The sequence below is a fragment of the Thalia democratica genome, chromosome 6 (assembly GCF_965202585.1).
Source record: "Thalia democratica chromosome 6, ktThaDemo2.hap1.1, whole genome shotgun sequence".
NCBI classification, from domain to species: Eukaryota; Metazoa; Chordata; class Thaliacea; order Salpida; family Salpidae; genus Thalia; species Thalia democratica.
In genome coordinates this window covers 21462084-21485827 of record NC_139170.1, presented here as the reverse complement: position 1 = coordinate 21485827, position 23744 = coordinate 21462084, and the positions used below count along the sequence as shown (strand labels likewise).

Genomic DNA, 23744 nt, shown 5'->3' with positions numbered 1-23744 from the left:
TTTAAAAGTTTTAAATGCATAGCAAAAGAAAAACAACAGTCTCCTACTTTTTAATTTTATCACACAAAAACATAGAGTAAGCGAGGCTGAAAAAAAGGAAGAGAGCCATGCATTGTTCTCAAAAATTTGCCGAGAAAGTTTTTTTAGTTTTTATACTGTTTTTTTCGGAGTTATCTCAAAACTGCTTTTTATAAAATATTTTTTTCTATGTTAAGGTTATAACATTATAAAAGTACTTGTTTTATACAAAACATAAGAATTCTAAAATCACAAAAAACTAGTTGTGTATAAGTTACTGCTAGAATTATTCTTATAATAATAATGTTTTATACAGGGCAAAAAAAAATATACCAAGTAGTTTTAGATTCCAAACTACATAGCTTCCACTAAAAGAACAAAAATTTAAATAGTTTTATAATTAAAAACAACTTTAAAATACCCGTCATGTAGCTTCAATTTCTATATAATCTAGGCTTTTAAATTGAGATACCAACTTTAAAAACTACAGATTTATTGATTTAGCTTAAACCCAGAACCCGATTAAAAACTCTAAACTTTAGAGTCTAAAATCCTGTACTAAATATCTGCAATATAACTTATATAGAGATTTTTAAATATTACAACAAACTGCTAAAATAGTAATTAATTCTGAAAACCTTTGTAATACTTATCCTTAAGACAGAAAAAAAATTTAAGGTGTTCTATTTGAATGAGCTTATTACGGAGTTTGATGCAAACATAAATCATGAAATTGGCCAATTACATCTTATAGATCTAAATTTTAACAGCAATCTTAATGCTGCAACAGAACAAATACAGGAAAACCTAAAACTAATCAATGAGTTAGTTCATCTAAATAAAACTCGATTTTAAGAGAGTATTATATCAAAGTATTTTCAAGTAAACATTCAATGCTAATGAAATAAATATTTCTTAAAGTATAAATGCTGTCGTACTTTTAGTTAAAGTAAGTAAAACGTCTCTACGGTAATCATACGAAAAAGAGTTCTGTTTTTAAATGTTAGTACACAATTGTTCAGATTGTATATGTTGCTTTAAAAATTAATACTGTTTTAGTCATAATTTAAAATAAAAAACTTCTAGATTCTTAAAATATATAGCACTTTTAAACTATTAAAGTTTTCATTGTGCATTTTATAATAAATTTTATACTTTAACTTTTTTTTAGTGATTTAATAAAATTTTAATTCTTCTATATTAACAACAAACTTTGATTATATGACTTCGAAGACAAGACCAAAATTTTCGGTAGACTAAAACTCGGGTTCTGTTCTTGGTAAAACCCGACAGTTAGTCATAATAACCGAGTGTACCAGCTGTCTTGCTAGTAAATAACATATTCTACGTTTCACGGTAATTAGACAACCTGAAGTCACTGATCATACTACCATACTAAAGTTTAGTAAAAAGTACCTTCATGGAAAACTTTTATGATAGAAAATTAAAGCTGTTTGTAGGTTGACGAATACTGCTTTTTTCGGTTATGACTAACTATTTTAATAAAAAAAAAACCATTGTCTTAGTCTTCCGAGAACTTTGTTCTGGTCTTTGAACTAATATAACTTAAACTTGTTGTTACAAAGTTTTAAGACTTTCTAACGCACATGAAAGTCCAGAATTTTGCTTTGAAGACCTCTGCCAATTTTGTCTTATTTAATTAAAATCTAAATAATACATATTTACACAAAATCATAATAAATAAGTCACTATCTAGTTTGTATACAGTAAAAAGTAACTGAAACTGAACGTTTTTTTTTATTACAGAATAAAAGATAAATCTAGTTTGGCAACTAACGAAATTATAAATAATTTCAACTATTCAGTTCAAGAAAACCAGGGTGAGCAAAAATTTCCACTGGTTTTTGAATAAAATTTTTTTATAAAAAATTGTAACTTTTCTTTATAGAAAAAATAACTTTCTTTCATTAGATACTAAATAAACGGTTAGTAATTTATATACTTTTTTTCCATGACTTTAAAAATATGTTATGTTAAACTAAATAACTTCGTTTAATCTTATCGTTTCTAAACTTACAGTGCGAAGCCTTATAAATTCAATAAGTATAACAATTGATGATTTAGAAAAATACAGTAGGAATGTTCAAAAATCCTTAAATGAAACTGATGGACATTTGCCGAGTAAAGTTTGTTGAATAAAAAAATAAGTTTCTGTAATTTTGAGTATAAATCAACACTAAAGTTTTAATAAATGATAAATGAATTCAAAAAATACCTAGTTCAGTTTCAATAAAAAGTAAAAAACTTATTGCACAGCAGTGTTGACGATAAAACTTATTGTTGTATAGAAAAAATTTCATTATAAATTCTGTCATAAATGTTTTCAAAATTATTTTGTTAAAAATTGTTATTTTCTATTTAAAGTTTTAATATTAAAAAGGTTTATCTTTGTTAAGTTTCAATATAAAAGTTTAGTTAAGAAAAACTTAAGTTATATTAGAAGTTATGAAAAAATCAAGCTAGAAAAATACTTTTGTAAAATTAAATAAAAAAAGTGTTTAAGAATATATTCGGTTGGTTTAATACTTTTGCTAATATTTCAAAAGTAGACTTTTTATAGGTTTAAATTGACTTGAACAAGACGTTAAAAGGTATCTGTGGTGTGCGACTCGATAATCGAAAGGTTATTCGTGTACCAGGTCCTAGGACTAAATATTTTGACCGCCTTTTTTTGTCATTCAATAAACTATAAATATTAAGCTAAAATTAAATTAGTATTTTGTTTGTTCCGTACTTAATCGTTTAGTTATAAAAAAATTTCACACTTCAAACATATACCAATTAAGAATAAAATTTTTATTTCAGATAAAAGTTAAAAATGGAAACGTTGTAGAAAATGCATTGATAGATACAATAGAATCCTTGCGCGAGTTTTTTTATAAGATTTCCAAAATATCAATAATAAATGGAACTATTAAAGTTAAAGAAGAAAAAGATCAAAATTCTAAACCCCATTACAGTATGTATACTAGATTTATAGTATAGGAAAATCTTGTGAAAAAACAGTGTTTAGGAAACTTGCATACGAAACTAAAATATTTTAACGTATACTAAAACTTAAAACTAAATATTTACAATAACTATACTGCTTCTTAAAAATAAAAATGGTATTTATTCTTTCACATTTATTATAGCAATTTGTTAAAGGATTTTTTTTATAAAGCAAAAGTACGAGTTTTTAAGAACAAGTAAATTAAAAACAAATTAATATGAATTCTAAAAAAATCAATTTGTAAACTTTTTTTTACTTTTTAACAGCAAATACAAGAAAAACTGTTTAAATTACTTTATAAAGTTAATGCTTTGATAACTGTTGATGATTTTTTTGTTAATACCAGTATTTAATAAGCTTTGTTCATGTAACCTTATTAATTTGTAAAATTATAAATGCTTCATTTTAGTAACTACTGAAGAATACGAAAATTTCAAAAATCATGTTACAAAACTGAGCAAGAAGATAGAAAATAAAAGCAAAGAAATTAAAAAAATTGAGGTTTGTAAAAAACTCTTTTTGTATAATATACTTTGTAAAATTTATACAAGATTAAAAATATTATACGTCTATTTTAATATTGAAACTTTCTTAAGTTTCTGAACTGATTTCTACATAAATAAAAAACGTAAATGTCGCCGTTAGAACTAGTAGCTAGTAAAATAATGCAAACCTTTATGATAAAAGGAAGACATACTTTTTATTTTTATACTATCGTTTAAAGTTTTAAAAGTTTCTATTTTTTGAATTGATTGTTTTTTTTTTGGTTCTTTTTAGTGTTTTGTAAAAGTAATTTCAAGTCCGCTGAGAAAGGTCTAAATCAATAACAAAAAAAAACTAGTTTGTTTTTTAATGCTTTTGTATTTAAGTCGAAATTTAATTTTTTATCGAACAATTATAGTAAAACATCTCATGAGTATAAAAATATTTTTAATCTTTTAAAGTCGTTATTTTACTAAAGTGAGCTTTTAAGTGTAGTAGTTATTTACCTAGTTATAACAGTGTATTCGATCCAAATATACAAGTTGTAAACGTTATTTCAGGGTAAAATGTATTCTCAACAAGAAGAAATAAATATACTAACAGGTAGCTTGTATGACGTTCAATACGTTTTAAACACAACTGCTCTATCACCAGAACAAATTTTCAACTACTCAAGGGTAAATCTTAAGAAACTACAGTATTAATTTAAGAAATACAACATTAAATTTTTATTAAAATTTTTTTTTAATTTTTTCTACTTTCAACATAAATAAGTTAAGTTTAACCCTTAAGCTAAATAGTTTGTTAAGTAGTTAAAAAAAATCACTAAGAGTTTAATGTGATTTTCTTTTAAGTATGTACTACTTTAAACTTTGAAGATTTTTAAGAGTAGTTCTACAATTTTTTTTTTCAATTTAGGTTTTTTTTAATTAAAAATACCGTAGAAAATAAATATTAAACATAACTCATAAGTATTAATCATAACTTTCATTAAGTTTTGAAAGTTTAGAACTAAAAAAAATAATATAAAACCGTAAATTGAAGCTAAGTTTGTAAACTATTTCTTATAGCAAGCTTTAGTGTCTTCCATAGAAGATAACAATCTCAACATTCTGAGTAAAGTTGATATGAACAGCAAACTAATCAACAACTATCTTTTTGAAGCAGGAAAAAACATCGACAATGTTGATAGTTTAGAATTAAGGTGAAAAATGATAAGCTTTGTAGCAACATTTGACTTGTGCTTAAACATTTTTCTTAAGATAGTTGTTAGCTATAAAATATGCTATATTATATTTTCACAGCTTATTACAAACAGATTTTTTTACAGTATCATAAAATAAGCTACATATAGTTTAACAAAGTTAACGCTTTAATTACTAAAATCTTTCTAAATTTATTTTTAAACTAAGTCAAAGCTTAAAAAAGTAGGTAATAATAATAATAGTAATAATAAGTGATTATAATTATGATAACAATAACGTACTGTACAGTACAGTTTTGTAGCCCATTGTACCGTATTCTATTTCTATTCTATTATTAACTCGTAAAGATCGTATATCATTTAAAACTAAATAAACTAAGCAAATAAAAAAATTAATTATTCTTTAAATAATTACAAAACTTGTGAAAGAAAATATATCAATAAAATTCATAACTTTATTGTTAAAATTTTCTATAAAAAGTTTAAAGTTACCAAATATGTATTATAATGAACTAATCAGTCGAAACTTAGTCTAATAAACAAGGTTTACTTAGCTGCAAATCTATCTACTTTGCAAACTTTATTAATAATATAACTATATGTTATGATAAACCTTTTTTTTTATATAGAACTTTGTTTTGAAATCAGTTTTATTTTAATTATATTGATAGGAAGCTAAATTTTTATAATTTAACATTTAAGTAAACCGAAATGGTCTAAGAAAAATGAAGTTCATCAAAGACAATAACACTTTAAAAGTTAAGTAGAATTTTCAAGAATAATTTCGATACTGAATTTTTTTATACATCCTTAAAAAAAGTTCTAATATTCAAATAAAACAACAAAACTTTTTGCTTTCTATAAATGTTTTATTCAAGTTTGTTTTTTATGTTACATACTTTTCTGAAGTCACAAGCCACATGTTATTGAGAATGTTAAATTATAGACTTAAAGAAGGACTAAAAAGAATTGACAACATTGTAGAAATAGAATTTAGACCAACTTTAGAAAGACTAGCTCAAAGTTGTGAGCAAATTCCTTTATTAGATGAATCAATCAAGAAGATAAATGAAGAGAAAGCAGACAACGTAGGTTTGTAAGTCGAAAAAAAAGCAATAAAATCCTTTGTTTATACAATATGTTAATTCAAAGAATATCCAATTAAATAGTGTTGTTTTAGAGTCAGCTATAGACTTTAGTGACTAATTAAGGTACTTTTTCTTAAGTTTTATTTCAAATATAATAAATATAATCTCAAAGTAAGTTAGCTTTTATTTTTAAGATCACTTTTTTCTAATTAATACTTTAGCAGTTTTTTTGAAATTTTGTGTTTGATAGAGTTAAAGTATAATAAAACAAGTTCGCATAATCTAACAAAAAGTCGCAAGGCTTAATAAAAAAAAAAACTATAACTTTATAATAAAAACAAAAATAATAATAATAATAGAAAAAAAACTGTACAAAATATAGATTTAATCGGTTGCTTATAAAAGGTCCTAGTTTTTCTTTCACTTAAAAACCCAGTTGAAGTGTGTTAATTTGTCAACACACAGAAAAATATGTTGGTACAATAAGGGAAGATTGCTGTATACTTTGTTTTTATAGAATTTTTTTTTTCATTGGTTTTGAGTACAATACAAAAAACATTTTTTAAGGTTGTATTAATGATCTACCAGATTTTGGTTTCATATATGTCTTATTTAAAAAGAAATAATTATACCTTTTTTTAACAAAATGTATACAATTTAAAGTAGGGACGGGTCAAATATGCACGGAGAAACTTTTGCACGATGGGACATTTTTTGCACAAAGTCACTTTTGTACAAAAGGTTAATTTTGCACGAGGACTAAGAAAAAAAAAAAAAATAATAATAATAATAATAATAATAATAATAATAATAATAATAATAATAATAATAATAATAATAATAATAATAATAATAATAATAATAATAATAATAATAATAATAATGAATAATAATAATAATAATAATAATAATAATAATAATAATAATAATAATAATAATAATAATAATAATAATAATAATAATAATAATAATAATAATAATAATAATAATAATAATAATAATAATAATAATAATAATAATAATAATAATAATAATAATAATAATAATAATAATAATAATAATAATAATAATAATAATAATAATAATAATAATAATAATAATAATAATAATAATAATAATAATAATAATAATAATAATAATAATAATAATAATAATAATAATAATAATAATAATAATAATAATAATAATAATAATAATAATAATAATAATAATAATAATAATAATAATAATAATAATAATAATAATAATAATAATAATAATAATAATAATAATAATAATAATAATAATAATAATAATAATAATAATAATAATAATAATAATAATAATAATAATAATAATAATAAGAATAACAATAACAATAACAATAACAATAACAATAACAATAACAATAACAATAACAATAACAATAACAATAACAATAACAATAACAATAACAATAACAATAACAATAACAATAACAATAACAATAACAATAACAATAACAATAACAATAACAATAACAATAACAATAACAATAACAATAACAATAACAATAACAATAACAATAACAATAACAATAACAATAACAATAACAATAACAATAACAATAACAATAACAATAACAATAACAATAACAATAACAATAACAATAACAATAACAATAATAATAATAATAATAATAATAATAATAATAATAATAATAATAATAATAATAATAATAATAATAATAATAATAATAATAATAATAATAATAATAATAATAATAATAATAATAATAATAATAATAATAATAATAATAATAATAATAATAATAATAATAATAATAATAATAATAATAATAATAATAATAATAATAATAATAATAATAATAATAATAATAATAATAATAATAATAATAATAATAATAATAATAATAATAATAATAATAATAATAATAATAATAATAATAATAATAATAATAATAATAATAATAATAATAATAATAATAATAATAATAATAATAATAATAATAATAATAATAATAATAATAATAATAATAATAATAATAATAATAATAATAATAATAATAATAATAATAATAATAATAATAATAATAATAATAATAATAATAATAATAATAATAATAATAATAATAATAATAATAATAATAATAATAATAATAATAATAATAATAATAATAATAATAATAATAATAATAATAATAATAATAATAATAATAATAATAATAATAATAATAATAATAATAATAATAATAAAATACCAAGGGTACTGTTTATGGGTAACAGTGGTAGTAAAAAAACGAAAAAAAGAAAGAAAAACTAATTAAAAAAACAGCTTGAACCCGTGCAAAAGTGTCTTCGTTTTAAAAGATTTAACAAACATAAACTGACATTAGGTAAATGAATCTTTTATAAAAGTTTTAAAACTACTAGATTTATTTTAATCTGTCTGATAAAAAAAAACACTAGCTAAGTTTAAACACTAAAACAAGAAAGATTAAGTAATTAATCCTTTAAAAACTAAAAAACTTAGTAAAATTCCCTTTAAAGTACAAATAAAACCAAAGCACTTCTAAAGTAAATAAATCGACTAGTTGTCAAAGTAGTTACAGAATGATGGCTTGGCTTCAAAATTTCTACACAATTTAGAATCAGAAGATAAAGATAAAAGCTTCTATTATTTTCAATAGTACGCAGCTAACTCATTGTTTTTTTTCAAAAAAGCATTACAAAATGAGTCAAACTGACATAGTAAAAATGCATATTCATTTAACGTTGTAAATAATAAACTAGACTAAAGCAAAATCAAAATTAAAACAGAATCAAATCCAGTTTGATTAAAAACTCATTTTTTATATTACATTGAATATTCTATTACAATGGTGATTAGTTTCAATATCATTGCACCAGAAGTTAAAAGTTTAAGCTAAAAGACACTTTTAAATCTTAACAACTTCGTGGAACAGTGTTAACTTGTTTAACACAGAAAAACATATGTTATTTTAAAAATAAAAGTTACTTGGCAATTTTTTTTATTATTACACTAGAAAATGTTAATTCTTTTTTTTAGTTTAGCTTTATAACAATAGGTTGTAAACAAATAAAACAGTATTTCTGAGTACAATTTATACTATTTTAGCTGTTTAGTATTATATTTATCTAAATCTGGCCGGACCTCAACTAGAAACAAATAATCGGATTCTTTTGACAGTGTTAAAATGAAATTCAAACTGATTTTCATCAATCAAATAAAATATCAGCAAAATTCTACAGAGCAAAGTCTGAACTTTCGTATCCGTGAGACAATCTCAAGTTAACATAAAAGTTTGATCATACGAACTCGATCATCAGACTACAAGCCTTCGGTAGACTGAGATCTGGGTTTCGTTCATATTGAATCTCATCAGTCAGCCGCAACCGAAAAACTTGCAGTCGTCAGTCTACAAATGGTTTATCATGTTTTACGATGAAGTAACTGTTTGCTAGTATTGATTAGTGACAAGGTTTTCGGTTGCGGCTGACGGATGAGTTTTAATAAAATCGAAACCCGGGTCTCAGTCTACCGAAGGCTTTTTGTCTAATTATCCAATTGGTATGATCAAACCTTTATCATTTTCATAAACGTCCATTTTTGATGTTTTATATAGACTAAAAATACTTTTTTACTTATAGTTTTTTTTAACATATATACATCCTAAGTAAATATAAAAACAACCATTATTGTAATAAAATACACTTGTTTAGTTTTGTATTTTTAATAAAAAAGTAGTTTGGATAGTAGAACAAAGTTTTATCAAATCTGTTTTTAAACTAATATAACGTCTTTTTCAGACCTGAATTCGATCAGTGAAAGTCTTAAAAAAACTAGAAAAGTTCAAAAGGAGAACTCAAAAATATTCCTTAGTAATTTTGCTGCACATAACGAGTATGGTTTAATTGTGGTCTTATTATACATATTTCTTTTGTTTTTGGTATAAAAACATTCAATTTAAATAAAAAAAATTACAACAATTAGTATTAGTTATTTCAATTTAAAAAAACGTTATTTAAATCAAAAAATGTACATATACTTTACAAAAAAGCAAGGTTTTTTATTTTTAAACCATGCTTAAAATAATTATCAACGTAATTTTTCACTATTGATATCAATAATTTAACATACATATTAAGTATATAACTTTTTTCTTTTTTTTTAATTGTATAAAACACACTAAATTAGAAAACAGTTTAATGAAGACTAAACAAACAGATTAATTTTGACTATGTTCACCAGTGTTATATTGTGGTAAATATATTAACAAGCAACTAAAAAATAAATATTTACATACTATAGAAAAAAAATTGAGAATTGATTAAATAAAACTAAACAAAGTAAAATAAACCGTAAAAAATAACTAATTCAGTTGTACAGTCATTAAAATTCGATATAACAATGGTTGATTCGAAGTTTTTTTTTACAAAGCTTGGATTTAAAACTTAAAATATAAATATCTTTGAAACCTTTAGGTCAAGTGTTTTTTGTTCTATAAAATTATTTTCTAATTATTAACCTATAGTTATCAAAACAACCTGGTCTGTTAACCAAGTGTAAACTTGTTTCTGAAATTTTATGAGTTATTTCTATTCCCTATATTTGTTTTAGAAATTATTTCTTAATCTTAAAATTTATTAAATTGTTGTAGAAATGAAAATTTATCGATAGAAAATACACAATCTTAAAAATATATATAATGGCTTAAAACCAGTTTAAAAAAAATTATTTTCAAACAGAATTAATGTTCTACAGTTTGTAAAACTATTTGTACATCTTTAGACTATAGTTATTTAAATATGTATATTATACACCTGTATCAAAATGAATTTCCAAATATTTTTACATTGACTTGGTTATACTAAATAAGGAAATTTAATTTACTTTAGACTTTACATTACTTCAAATTTTATTGAAGCTTTTAAGAAAAACAAAGATATTCGAGAATGAACAAAAGAATTTTATGTTTTTTGTTTAAAATATAAAAGCTATTTTTCTTGTTTGTATGTTCTATGCAAGAATATTTTAAATTGCTTTTCTAAGAACATTAAAAATACTCCATAGTACAATAATAGCTAAAATGTAGTCTTTGCTTCATAGAGTTGTTTATTTATTCAATTTTTTGATAGGCTATTAGAAATATTGAAGTATCAGCAAAATATCATTAATGAAAATGTTCTGACTTTACAAATAAATATGTCTTCACACGAATCTGTTTTGGAACAAACAAAGTCAGAAGTCGAGTCGTTAAATTATCTAACAATAGTCGAAACGGTTAAAACCATTTTTATTAACATCTTATGAATAAAGAATACTTAATTAATTTTATCTAACAATTTAAAACAAATCATATAATGCATATTGGATAGTTTTTAAAAGGGTCTATCAGTTATCAATTTTCCAAAAAATTGTAGATATATTTTTTGTATAAAATTTAAAAAACTATTTAGTTTACGTACTAATAAGTCAAAGTACACGGCTTTAATTTTTTTTAATAATAAAAAACAGGCATTATCTGCGTCACCGCAAATAATGAGTATTTCTGAACGTATAATTCAGCAAGATAATGAGATCGGAGGTATAAAAGATCAATTACAAGCTATAAATACTGGGCTTGAGGGAGAAATACAAAATGTTTCAATTACTCTTGAAGACTTTATCCAACTTTCTAAGTTTAGACAAGGGGATGGTAAAAAACAAGAAGTATCGAAAGATAGCTCAATAGCAGATATGAGTGCTTTAGAGACAACTGTAAATCATAACACTAATAACATATTTGGTATGGACAGCAGGATAACTGTAAGTTAATAATGACTTAACTTTACATTTACATCATAACTATATTAAAATTAGCTTTTACTAATTTATGATATACCTTAAAAAGTTATGCTTTAGAATGCTAAATTTTTTCAATTCAAAAGTTTAAAAATACAACAAGTTTATTCATTAAAGTACTCTCATTTAATTGATTCTAAAAGTTCTAAAAGGAAGGGGTAAAAGCTTGAAGTTTTTACAGGCGTATGTAAACATTTGTTTATATAAAAGTCATAACCTATTTCTATTTTTGTTTTGCTGATTATGTTTTAACATAAACAACTTTGTAAAGTATCAGTTTGTTTATTTAATTTATTATTATTTATTATTTAAATTTATACTGTAGCACTTAAAAATCTTTTAAAAATCTGATTTATTGATTTATTTGATAAGAATTTCTTTCTTGCAATAAAAACGTTTATAAATAGACTTAAACATTTCTAGTCAATCAGAAATCAAGTTAACCAATTTGAAGACAAGTACACTTTGTTTTCAGAAGATATTGTAAAACAAATGTATAGTCAAGAAAAGTCGATCTTAACGAACTCATTTATCGCTTCAAATAATTCTGAAAAAGTAAAACTAATTGCTTTAGTATATATATGTTTTTGTTTTCTATTATTAAAATTTAGTTTCGAATTTGAATAATATTGTTTAAACAGTATTTTTTTTGAAACAAACTCTTTATTTTCTATTGCAATATATATATTCAGCTAATATTAGATATTAAAAAAAGTAGTTTAAAAAGTAAAACATTTAAACATAATAAAAAACGAATTGTTTTGGGAAAAGTAAAACTTTTATTACTGTATCAAAATAGATAACTCTTTAAAGTTATTCAGGTAGAGGTTTTTAACTCAATTTTTTTTTTGTATTTTATATAAAAGTATACCTGGTGAAATAATATTTTTATCAAATGATAGTCAAACTTACTTAGTCAGACGTATAAATTTGCTAATATAATCATTCTACCACTTCTAAGTAAATTTTTTGTACTTCTAGGCTTTATAGAACTTTATTAAATCATAAAGTTAGCAATAACAGTTTTAAGTTTATAAAATGGTTCTTTTTGAACACTTCAACTTTCTTGTTGTTATTTATTTTTTCTAAAACTGAATTTTATGCTGTAAAATCTGGAAAACTTATCGTTTAATTGACTTTTGTCTTAATTATTGTCCTCGCTGTCTTGAAGTGTTTAAACATTTCTTTCAAATGCTTTATGTCTTTATATTGGTTTAGAAACTGTAGATACAGTTTTAGTGTACGGATAATATTAATGTACTAACATTTTAAAATCTTTAAACTTTTTTTGTTTGCTGGTGATATTTAGCTAGCAATAAAACTTTGCACGAACTATTTTGGTTGTAGTCTTGAGTTTGAAAACAATAACACTCTTAAGATGAGTTTTTGACCTTAGAGTTTTTTATAGTTTTTATTTGCCAATTTTAACGCAACTTACAGTTGTAATGTTTCAAAAGCAACTTAACAAAAAATGAAAAACTCTCGTATTTATGAACTTTTGCATTATTTTTGTTTGGGTACTAATTGGGAACACTTTTTACAACTTTATCTAATACTTTGTTTTTTGGAAATAAACTAAAGTATGAATATATTTGAAAACAATACTAAATCTAAAACACATAATTTTACGTAGCAACTAACTCTCACATCTTTTTAAATTGTACCTTCTGACTCGAAAGTTTGAACTAACAGCAACAAGCTAGTCTTCACTTTTTAGTTACATAAAAATTTCTAATTTTAGAGACTTTATATAATTTTTAATTTCTTCTCTTAAGTTTTTCATACTTTTTTTACTTTCTAGGATTTTACAAACTTAGTTTATTTCTAAATGTAGAGTTTTGTTTAAAATAAATTCTAAAATAAAAACTCAATTTGCCTGTTTTAAATTTTTTAAACAATGCAATGTCTGAGTTTTAGAAAACGTTTTAATGTTTTTAATGCACCGTCTTATAGTTTCTTTTAAACTAATGAATGCTTGTAAAACTATTGCTTTTTAAAACAAGTTTTTACTCAAGTTATGAGCTTTTTAGTTTTTACTTTATTTTTTATTAAAAACTAAGGTTATGTTACTAAAAAGTTAAGTTTAATTTTAAGCTACAAGGAAAGTGAAAAGCTATTAAAAATACCATTATTATAAATACCTAAACTTCATATGTTTTGAAAAACAACCGATTTAAATTCGATTGTTTGGGTTTATAGATTGTTATTATAGTAACTTTATTTAAATGAAACCATAAACCAAAAATGACGATTAGAAATGAATTATTCTAATATGTACTTTAATTTAATTTAATCATATCCTGGATAACACGCTAAAAGGTATCCGTGGTGTGCGACTCGATAACCGAAAGGTTCTTCGTGCACCAGGTCCTACGACCAAAAGTTTTGAGCTTTATTTTTTTTCGTTCAATAAAATATAATAATGTATAGTTTTAATTGAACTCAGTAGTAATAGTAGGGTTTAAAACAAAGTCTGTTTTAAGATTTTCAAGCTTGAAGTTCTTATGATGTCGTCGAATACACCTCATGGAACAGTAAATTTAGTTGTAACAGATGATTTAATAAATCCTGACAGTGTTGTTATCACAACTCATCAGGAAACAACAAAAGATTTAACAAAAAAACAGAGAATAAACAACAGTAAGATAACAGTGGCAACAACTGTTGTCCCCAAGACTGTAAAAAGTACGACTTTTGTCGATATTGAAGGTAAGAGTGTATTCTAGCTATTCAAATAATATTAAAAATGTTCTCAACGTTCAAATTAGCATTAAAATATCTTACTTATTTTTCAAACAAATTTAATCTCAAAAAATTGTATTGCATGAAATTATTTTAATCTTATTTTAGTATATTTTAACTCAGTTTATTAAGTTATTTATAAACAGAAAATAATAGTATACTATCTCCACAAAACCTACGTGTTGAATCATCTACTTATGAGAGTGTTGTAGTGAGTTGGTCTCCTAATAAAAACGTTCAAGGATATAGAGTGATGTACCAAACTGGCGACAACAGCATACCTCCACACCAGGTAAACTACTTTTAAAATAACAAGTTATTTATTTATAACAAATAGATAAAAAAAAATAAAGTAAAATTGAAACAAATACTTGAAACTTACGAAAAACAATTTACTAAAAGAAAGTTATTAATCTAATCATTTCAAACAGAGAAAAAAAAATTTAATTGTTAGGACTATTTCGGCTATTTTCAGCAAAACTGAGGTGTTTTTGCCAAGTATTTGAACAGTCTCTTAGACGTTTGTGGTGCAGTCTAGTCCGCTTTGAAATGTCTTTAAAATACATTTAATGGTCTTAAAGGCTTTTAACTTTAGAAATTAAAGTTTAAATTGTTTAAATAAATATGTTTTTAACCACTAGATTTTTTATAAGCTTAAAAGAATTAGAAAGATTACCAAAAATAAATTTTATAGATAGACACAAAAGAAAATCAAATTGTGTATAGTTCATTAGATCCATCAACTGAATATATTATAAGTGTGTACGCAATGAAAGGACGATTGATAAGTCTTCCAGCAGTCATCGTTGTTAAGACTAGTTTGTTTTCTTAATTTTTTTTTTAATAAGCTTTATATTGAAACTAAATATAAATATGTTAATAAAAACAAATGTTTAACTTAAAAGTTCCACTAGATCCTTTGGTAAAGAACTCTTAAAATGTAAAAGCAAACATTACTTTAATGATGAAATTGTTATAGAATAATTACTTCAGATAAATCTACTAGAAATAAACTTTTTTTTTTGTAGATTTCTTAATAAAAACAAAACGTTTTTATCTTTTCACTTTTTTGCGGATGAAATAAGTATATTGCTTTTTCGTTAAACATTTTTAATGCATATCAAAGTTTAAGCATCTGAAAATTATTAGTAAGTAGTATTAAATAGTGGTTGTTAAATAAGGTTTTTAATTATATCATCAATACTTTAAAGTAATTTATAATTTGTTCAAGTTTCTTGATAATGAGAGTTATATACTTAAAAGCGTTTTAAACTTTTAACGTGCAATAAAATCTGTTGCTATTTTCAAGTTAGAACCATTCGATTATTTATCTATTTGATGCCTGCGAAAAAAATCACAAAACAACGTTGACTGTGTCCTAGACGAATTTAAGTGTCATATTTTATATATAAAGCTTGTCAACGTGATACAAAAGAAAATTATTAAATTTATCTTTAAATTCAAATATATGTATAAGAACAGCTTCATGTACGTTTATATACTTTTTAAACACACCTTTTGAATTTTTTGAAAAAGATCCCTTACCTACACCTGCCGAACAGTTAGAAAACGAAAACACGGATGATCAAATTTTGATTACAGATGATGACTATTCTTCTCAAACCGAACCTAAAAAAAAAGACAACATTGGTTAGTGCTGGCTTTACTTAGTATTTCAGTAAAAAAAAAAAACCTTCGTATAACAAAAAGTTTCTATTTGTTAACTTTTCAGACCTTCTAAAAGATATTAGTTTTTCACATAAATCAACTGATTAAAATAAAAATATCAAAATAATTTATAAATTTAAAAACATTTTAAACGTTTTACTTTAATTAAACTACCTGGGTTAAAAAATCAAAAAATTAAAGTAGCTTATTTCTAATATCATTTCTTAACATAATTTTTTTTGTACAAAAGTACTTTATTTGTTTAATGGCGGTTCGATGGCCAACAATTACTAACAAATTTAAGGATTTTGTAATGATTATAACGTACGCAATAAAGAATAAATCATTGTTACTTTAGTAAATCAATTATTAACAATAAATAATCTGAAATAAAAACGAGTATAAATACAAGTACACTAAAATGAGCTACATTTTACATAATCTACATCCCCTCCAGCTCAAAAACAAGTAGTCATTGAGAGACGATCGAAACTAGCAATAAAACGCTTATTAGGACAATTCTTAACTGAAAAAACATTTAACAAAAAAAGTTTGCACACTTTATCACTAGGTTGATATGGCGTCTGGTACTTACATTTACGGATTGGGCACTTTATACAACCGTATTCAGTTACTACGAAGATGTTTTATGAATAATAACTTCCTGATATTTTAGACATTAAATTGTTTATTAACATTGAACAACGATTAACAATAATTTTTGGTGAACAATGATAGATGATTATAAATACAAACATACTAAAATAAGCTACATGTTACTAATTCAAAACATTAAAAAAACATGCAAAAAGTTAAATTTGTTGTTTATGTGTTAGTTATAATATCAACAAGTTTTAACAGTATCCTTTCTTTATTACACTAACACATTTTTCTGTTTCACTAACTAGTTATATCTATTTATAAGTATTCACATGTATAAATACAACTATGATATAAACAATTATAAAAGAGTAGGTTATCTAAAGAAAAAATTATTTTAAACTTTGTTAATTTAAAAATAAGTTTAGGTTTTAAAGCATCTTTGTACGCTGTACTTTTTACAGATTCCGTAGAGTTGTTAATAATTTGTTAGCAGAGAAACGGTGTTATTCTAACAAAGCATTTTCGTACAAAAACAGTTAATTTTTATAATCTAACGAGCTTTGTTTGCATAAAACTTTAGTATTTAATGAAGAGTTTCTCCAAGGGAGTATTATCGCCCTTTTTTGGGTGTTTTCAGTAATTCGGGGGGAAGGGGGTTAATAACTAGTTAAGGGGCATAAAAGAGGAGGGGGCGATGACTAGTAAGACAAATAATTTATACTAGATATTCTTAGGTTTGAAATGAAGATTAAAGAAAATGAAGGCAAAAAAAACTTAAAAAATTAGTGTCTTAAATATTAATCTAGTTTTAAACTTAAATAATAATAAATTATTATCAAGATCTTAACTTTTAATAGATTTCCTAGTAAATAAAACTTGAAAGTAATTCACAGTTTTGGATTGTAACTTTGAGCAAAATGATACTGATTGTTGGTTTTACGATGATTTAAGCGTCGAGTTTAACTGGACACTTGCTTATGCGACTACACCATCTACAGACACTGGACCAACTGGAGACCACACATTTTTACTGTCAAATGGTTTTATATTTTTTTAGTTTATAGCAGAATCTTTACAAAAATTTTAAAGTATACTAAATAAGAAAAGTCTATAATCGAATTTAAAAGTTCAAACCGAATTTAATTATTTTTGGTATGTTAAACTCTTTACTTATTTTTATTTAAAATTTTTAGAATATACTATACATTTTTATAAGCAGCATAAATATTTATAATATTAAAGTAAATTTAAACACAGTTGTTGATTATTTAAATTTTTAAGAGCTTAAACCATGTAGTTTTATTTCAAGCTTTTACTACAATCTTAACTAAGTTGATTTCAATTTACAAGATCCTCCAGTGCAAGGACACTTTAAGTTCATTGAAGCATCTAGACCAAGGATTGCGGGGGATCGTGCTAGACTGCTATCAAACCCAATTATTCCTTATCCTGGTTTGTGTACATAAAAAAAATTTTGTTTAAGTATAAATTAAACTAAAAAATAAACATGTATATAGAGCAGGGGTCGGCAAACTGTGGCCCGCGGGCCAAATGCGGCCCTCAAAGCAAAAATCTGCGGCCCGCGAGGTACTTTTTAGATAAAAACATACTCTTTTAAAACAATAAAAATAAAAGGCTTTGTAATAAAAAAATAGAATTAGGCTTTTAGTTCGATAAATACTCTTTGCTAGTACTTTATTTTTGCTAATTTTATCATTTTTTTGGTTTTAAACAGTATTTTGTTAGTAATTATTACAATTGTTTCAAAATAAGTGCAGCCCTCGAAGACTTATTTCTAAATAGTGCGGCCCGCGAGAATTTTTTTTATGAAAATTGACCAGCGAGTCACTAAAGGCTGCCGACCCCTGATATAGAGTAATGTTACAAACGCAATTGCACTAAAAAACACTTTACATTACAATTTTCAAATAACTTAAAACATCATAACTGATTATACACTTTTAAAATTAAAAATTAAACAGAAGGTCAATGTTTTTCCTTCTTCTATCACATGTATGGTTCTGGTACAGGATCATTAAAAATTCTACTCACGTACGACAGTGGTAAAAGCTTTAAGAAACTGTGGAAAATGTCTGGACAACAAGGGAATCAGTGGAAAAACGAAAAGCTTACCATTAATGCCACCGGAACGTATCAGGTATAAAAAATCTAATAAACTATTATACTACAAAAAAAAAACTAGACACTAAATTAAATCGATGATACAAATACGTAAAATATGTTGTTATATTTTTTTTTTCCTTTTGATATAATTTTCAATCAACTTAAAAAACATTTATTCTAAGAGATTTTGAAATTTCCATTTTTTTAAAATATATATAGGACCCTTTAAAGGTCTAAATACTTTTGTATTAAATATGATAACTTTTTAAAACGTTTAACACCTTAGCATTAAAATTATGATAAAAAAGACGAGTTCTGAAATTATTTTGGTATAATCATTTTTATTTTTTTCATAGCTGGCAATAGAGGGAAAGCGCGGTAACTCTTTTAAGGGCGATATCGGAATAGACGACATCACATTGTACACTGAACCTTGCCCATCAGTCTTTTTTAAGTGCAACTTTGAGCATTTTAATTGGTGTGGTTGTGAAAATGTTTGTTTTATTATTAAAGCTATTAACTAAACTTAAACAAATTTGTTTTAGTTAAATAGCTCTCTTTTAAACTTAAAACAACTATTGTATACTTTAAGAGTTAACTAAAAAACTATTATCTGAATTAAAAAAACTTAAAGTTACTAATTTTCAATCTACCATAAACTCTACTTAAAACAAAGAATATTTACGTTACTAGTTAATTTATACGTTTTTAAATTTAAATATTTCATTAGTTTCCTACTAAAGTCTGTTGTTGTAGAATTATTAAAACAGGGGTCGACAAACTGGACACCGCAAAGCAAAAAGTTTGCGGTGTTAAAAACTTACAATTAGTCTATCAATTTAGTAACTAGTAATTGCTATAGTCGCTAATTCTATCACAAATAAGCTTTAAAATAGTATTTTTATAATGACTAGTAGAATTGTTTTCAATAAGTGCAGCCCTTAAAATAAATTTATGTATATAGTTTGGCCCGCTAGCAAGTTCTTTTAAGAAAGTTGGCCCGTTAATTAAAAAAGGTAGATATGTTATATTTTAAACTACAAACTGCCGACCCCTGCTACACAACTTAACTAAACAAATATTTATTTTTTTATAACTTCAATTATTTTAGTAGTACAATAGTATGTGATTATATATACGTTTCAAAGTACATTAAATTTAAAGGATCACTCAGATGATTTTGACTGGACATGGGAATACGGGGCTACAAAATCTGCCAGCACTGGACCAAAATACGACCACACGCTAAAAAGCAAGCAAAACGGTCATTACATGTATATAGAAGCTTCAACTCCTAGGTTTAAAAGTCTTGTTTAAATTTATTAGTAGACATTTTTTTAAACAAAGTAAGTACGTCAAACACTACTCTAACATGATTAAGTTTTAACTGAATTGTTTTTAAACAAACTATTTTAAGCATACTGACAACATCGATTTTTTACTTAATTTATACATTTTTAATTTTTTATGTGCAATCAGTTATATGATTTACTTAAGACATAATGAAATTAATTTCTATCAGAATGGAAGGAGATAAAGCAGTTTTAAAAACACCTAAGTTTGCTCAAGTTCAACTTGCTTGTCTGAAGTTTTGGTATCACATGAAGGTATTAAAAACTTTTTTATAACCTATATAAATTCACACTTTTAAACAGCTAAAAAACTAACTTTACTTAAACAGGGAAGTGGAATAGGAACTCTGTCAGTTCATGAATCATCCGATGTAACAAAATCATCTCCTCTGCACAGTACAAAAAAAACACTGTTATGGACAAAGACTGCCGAGCAAGGTAAAACCGGATATTTAATTTAGAATGATATATTTTACAACTGTAATTAGCAAAAACTTTATTACAGGACCTAACTGGTTAAAAGCACAAGTTGAATTTAGTACAACAGACGACTTCCAAATAATGTTTTCTGGAACCCGAGGAAGTGATTACAACGGAGATATAGCGATTGACGATATTATATTACACAGAGGCCACTGCATTAATAATCTTTAAAAGGAAAACTTTATGTTTTAGTTTTGCTCTTTACTGTCTTCTAGGCTATTTTTCATGTAGTTTTTCTTGATAAAACTGTTAGTGTTGGGAGTCAGCCAATACAAAACATATAGTTTTGTTACTTACAGCAAATAAAATTAAAATTGTTATAAAAGCAAATAATTATTTTACCATATTAGAAATATAAAATTGGAAGCTTAAATTTATACTAAAGAACCTGTATAATTTTTATAATAACTCTGTTGCAATAGTAGCTTTATAAGCATAGAAATATTTATTTGACGATATCTGCCTTTTCTTCCTTCAAGTGTATTTAATTTGTTGCCAAAAAGTTTATTCATGTCTTTTTTTTATTTGATCACATTGATCACTATCATTTAAGTTTTTATCATTATGAAGCCTTCACATTTTTCACTAGCTCATTATTTTTGAAGAGATTTTTATTTTTACACATTTAAATTTTTTACACGTTTCATGAGCACTATTTTGATTTTAAAACATTTTCATTACAATAAACAAATCTAACATTAAGCTGTATACTTTTTTACTTATTTTTTTGAGTTTTTCGTTGTATAAAAGTACTAGTAGATATTTTTTATTAGTTTATATAACTTAAATATATTCTTTTCACAACCTTCAGTAAAAGTAATAAAAACGTTAAAAATTTTAAAAACGAACATAGATATAATACATAAATAATTCTATGTGGCAAAACAAAAGAGTTTAAGTAATGTATTTCCGAAATTAAATGATAAAGAGTAATAACAAATCTGTATTCATTTACTACTTTGTTTCAATAAACCAAAACCATCTCTTTGAATCTTAATTATTAAGAGAATTTCCTAAATTATCTCATACTACTTTATAACTTCTTTTCACGTTGCATAACTTACTAAAAATATATAACAGAACACATTTCATTTCAAGTACTCAAATAAATTTAAAATGAAATGTGTTCTGTTATAAACTTCTTTTCAGTACTAACTTTATATGAAAATTTGAGACAACAATTCATTTTGCAGTTTATTTTATTTTTGTGAACTAAAAATTTTTCAATCTCCCTTTTCTATAGTTCTTGTAGATAACTAATTAGATTTTTGTAAAATAGTGAAATTAATAAAATTGTAAGATCATGCGTCATAATAGGTAAATAAAATTACATGTACTATGCGATACTATTATAAAGTTGTTTAACAAAATACTTAAATTTATTTACCTATTATGACGCATAATCTTACAATTTTATTAATTTCACTATTTTACAAAAATCTAATTAGTTATCTACAAGAACTATTGAAAAATATATAACAGAGTGCATTTCATTTTGTTTAAATTTATTTAAGTACTTTCAAATAGGACTCGTCAGAAATTGTTTCCTACTGGATTGCAATGAATACAAATTGAAATAAATTGCAATCCAGTAGTAAACAATTTCTGACGAGTCCTATTTGAAAGTATTTAAATAAATTTAAACAAAATGAAATGCGCTCTGTTATATATTTTTAGTAAGTTATGCACCGGAAAAAAGCTGTTCAAATATTTAAAAGTCCGGTATTCAAAGGAGCATCTTAAAGAATTAGATGAACTCCTAAAGAAAAGAAGAAAAATCCAAAACCTAGTTCTTCAAAATGATTTTCTTAACAAATGCATTCAAAATAAGGTAATTCCTTCTTTCATAAAATTTAGAATAGATAAATCTAAACTTAAATTAAGCCCAAAAATAGAAAAGTTCTTTTTAAATGATGAAATCAACAAAAACTCAAAGCTAATTAAAAACATTAAATTTTCATACCAACAAACCCTTGTTGATATTGATTTATGGATTTCTCTACTAGATAAATTAAGATATCTGAGACATTCAAGTTATATTGATAAAAAAGAAAAGTTGAAAAGGTTAAATAAACATGATAAATTGTTAAGGTTTTTGAAAAAGAAAAGATTTGGTGTGACTAATGATAATATTGGCAACAATATAAATTTATCTACTAAAGTTTTAAATACAAATGAAATTAACGTTCTAAAATTGGGTTTAAAGTTTTCAATGCCAAAAAGAAACATAAGTCGTGAGGTAGTCTTTAGTAATTTTGAATCTTTGTCAGCACAGTTAAACCATCATAAGCCTGTAAGTACTGAAGCTCATAACAGTTTAGATGCCAAACTTTGTGATTTTGCACATAGTTATAGTCGTACACAAATTGATTTAGGTGATTTCAGAATGATTAAGAATTGCATAAAAGAGCTTAAACAACTTAAAAATGACAAAAACATTATTATCACAAAACCGGATAAAGGTTCGGGTGTTGTAATTTTAAATTCTTCTGATTATGTTAGTAAAATGGAAAATATATTAAACGATTGCACTAAATTCAAACATATAGGTTCTGTAAACTCTTTTGATTTCACAGCACGCATTGAACTTTCTTATCAAAGGAAAATGTTAGGTTGGTACAAAAATAAATTCATTAGTGAAATTACGTATAATTCAATCAGACCGGTAGGCTCACAACGTCCGAAACTGTATGGTCTTCCTAAAGTTCACAAAAATGATTGCCCTTTAAGGCCAATTTTATCAATGATAGGTTCGCCACAAAATGATTTGGCAAAATTCTTAGTAAAAACACTTGCACCAGTTTTACACAAATTTTCAAATTACTCTCTTAAAGATTCTTTCCAATTTATAGAAAAAATTAGTCTAATTCCTCGTTCCAAAGTCAAAAGTAGCTATATGATTTCATATGATATCAAAAGCTTGTTCACTAATATTCCAGTAGTGGAGGTTATTGAAATTTGCTTAAAGGTATTGTATCATTCCGATTTAAAACACCCTCAGATGCCGGAATTTGTGTGAAAAGAAATGTTACACATGGCTGTGTTAGGTGTTGAGTTTAGTTTTGATGGTAAAATGTATAAACAAATAGATGGGGTTGCAATGGGTTCACCTTTAGGTCCTA

The 23744-nt window shown here is 24.0% G+C and overlaps 1 protein-coding gene across 1 annotated transcript in view; it reads left to right on the top strand.

Annotated features, from left to right (window-relative positions):
• The window catches only part of LOC145837985 (uncharacterized), a 31977-nt gene extending 10708 nt beyond the window's left edge, over positions 1-21269 (top strand). The window contains exons 15-38 of the mRNA XM_082945495.1: positions 697-842; positions 1786-1859; positions 2059-2165; positions 2845-2998; positions 3441-3532; positions 4075-4191; positions 4585-4718; positions 5665-5810; positions 9616-9709; positions 10945-11089; positions 11324-11614; positions 12074-12205; positions 14134-14359; positions 14539-14684; positions 15087-15210; positions 15929-16042; positions 17557-17703; positions 18014-18115; positions 18646-18821; positions 19144-19281; positions 19952-20085; positions 20310-20394; positions 20469-20577; positions 20645-21269. Coding sequence (XP_082801621.1) covers positions 697-842; positions 1786-1859; positions 2059-2165; positions 2845-2998; positions 3441-3532; positions 4075-4191; positions 4585-4718; positions 5665-5810; positions 9616-9709; positions 10945-11089; positions 11324-11614; positions 12074-12205; positions 14134-14359; positions 14539-14684; positions 15087-15210; positions 15929-16042; positions 17557-17703; positions 18014-18115; positions 18646-18821; positions 19144-19281; positions 19952-20085; positions 20310-20394; positions 20469-20577; positions 20645-20793 — 3282 coding nt within the window. The 3' untranslated portion in view covers positions 20794-21269. The remainder of the gene's footprint in view (positions 1-696; positions 843-1785; positions 1860-2058; positions 2166-2844; positions 2999-3440; positions 3533-4074; positions 4192-4584; positions 4719-5664; positions 5811-9615; positions 9710-10944; positions 11090-11323; positions 11615-12073; positions 12206-14133; positions 14360-14538; positions 14685-15086; positions 15211-15928; positions 16043-17556; positions 17704-18013; positions 18116-18645; positions 18822-19143; positions 19282-19951; positions 20086-20309; positions 20395-20468; positions 20578-20644) is intronic.
• Positions 21270-23744: the final 2475 nt, after the last annotated feature.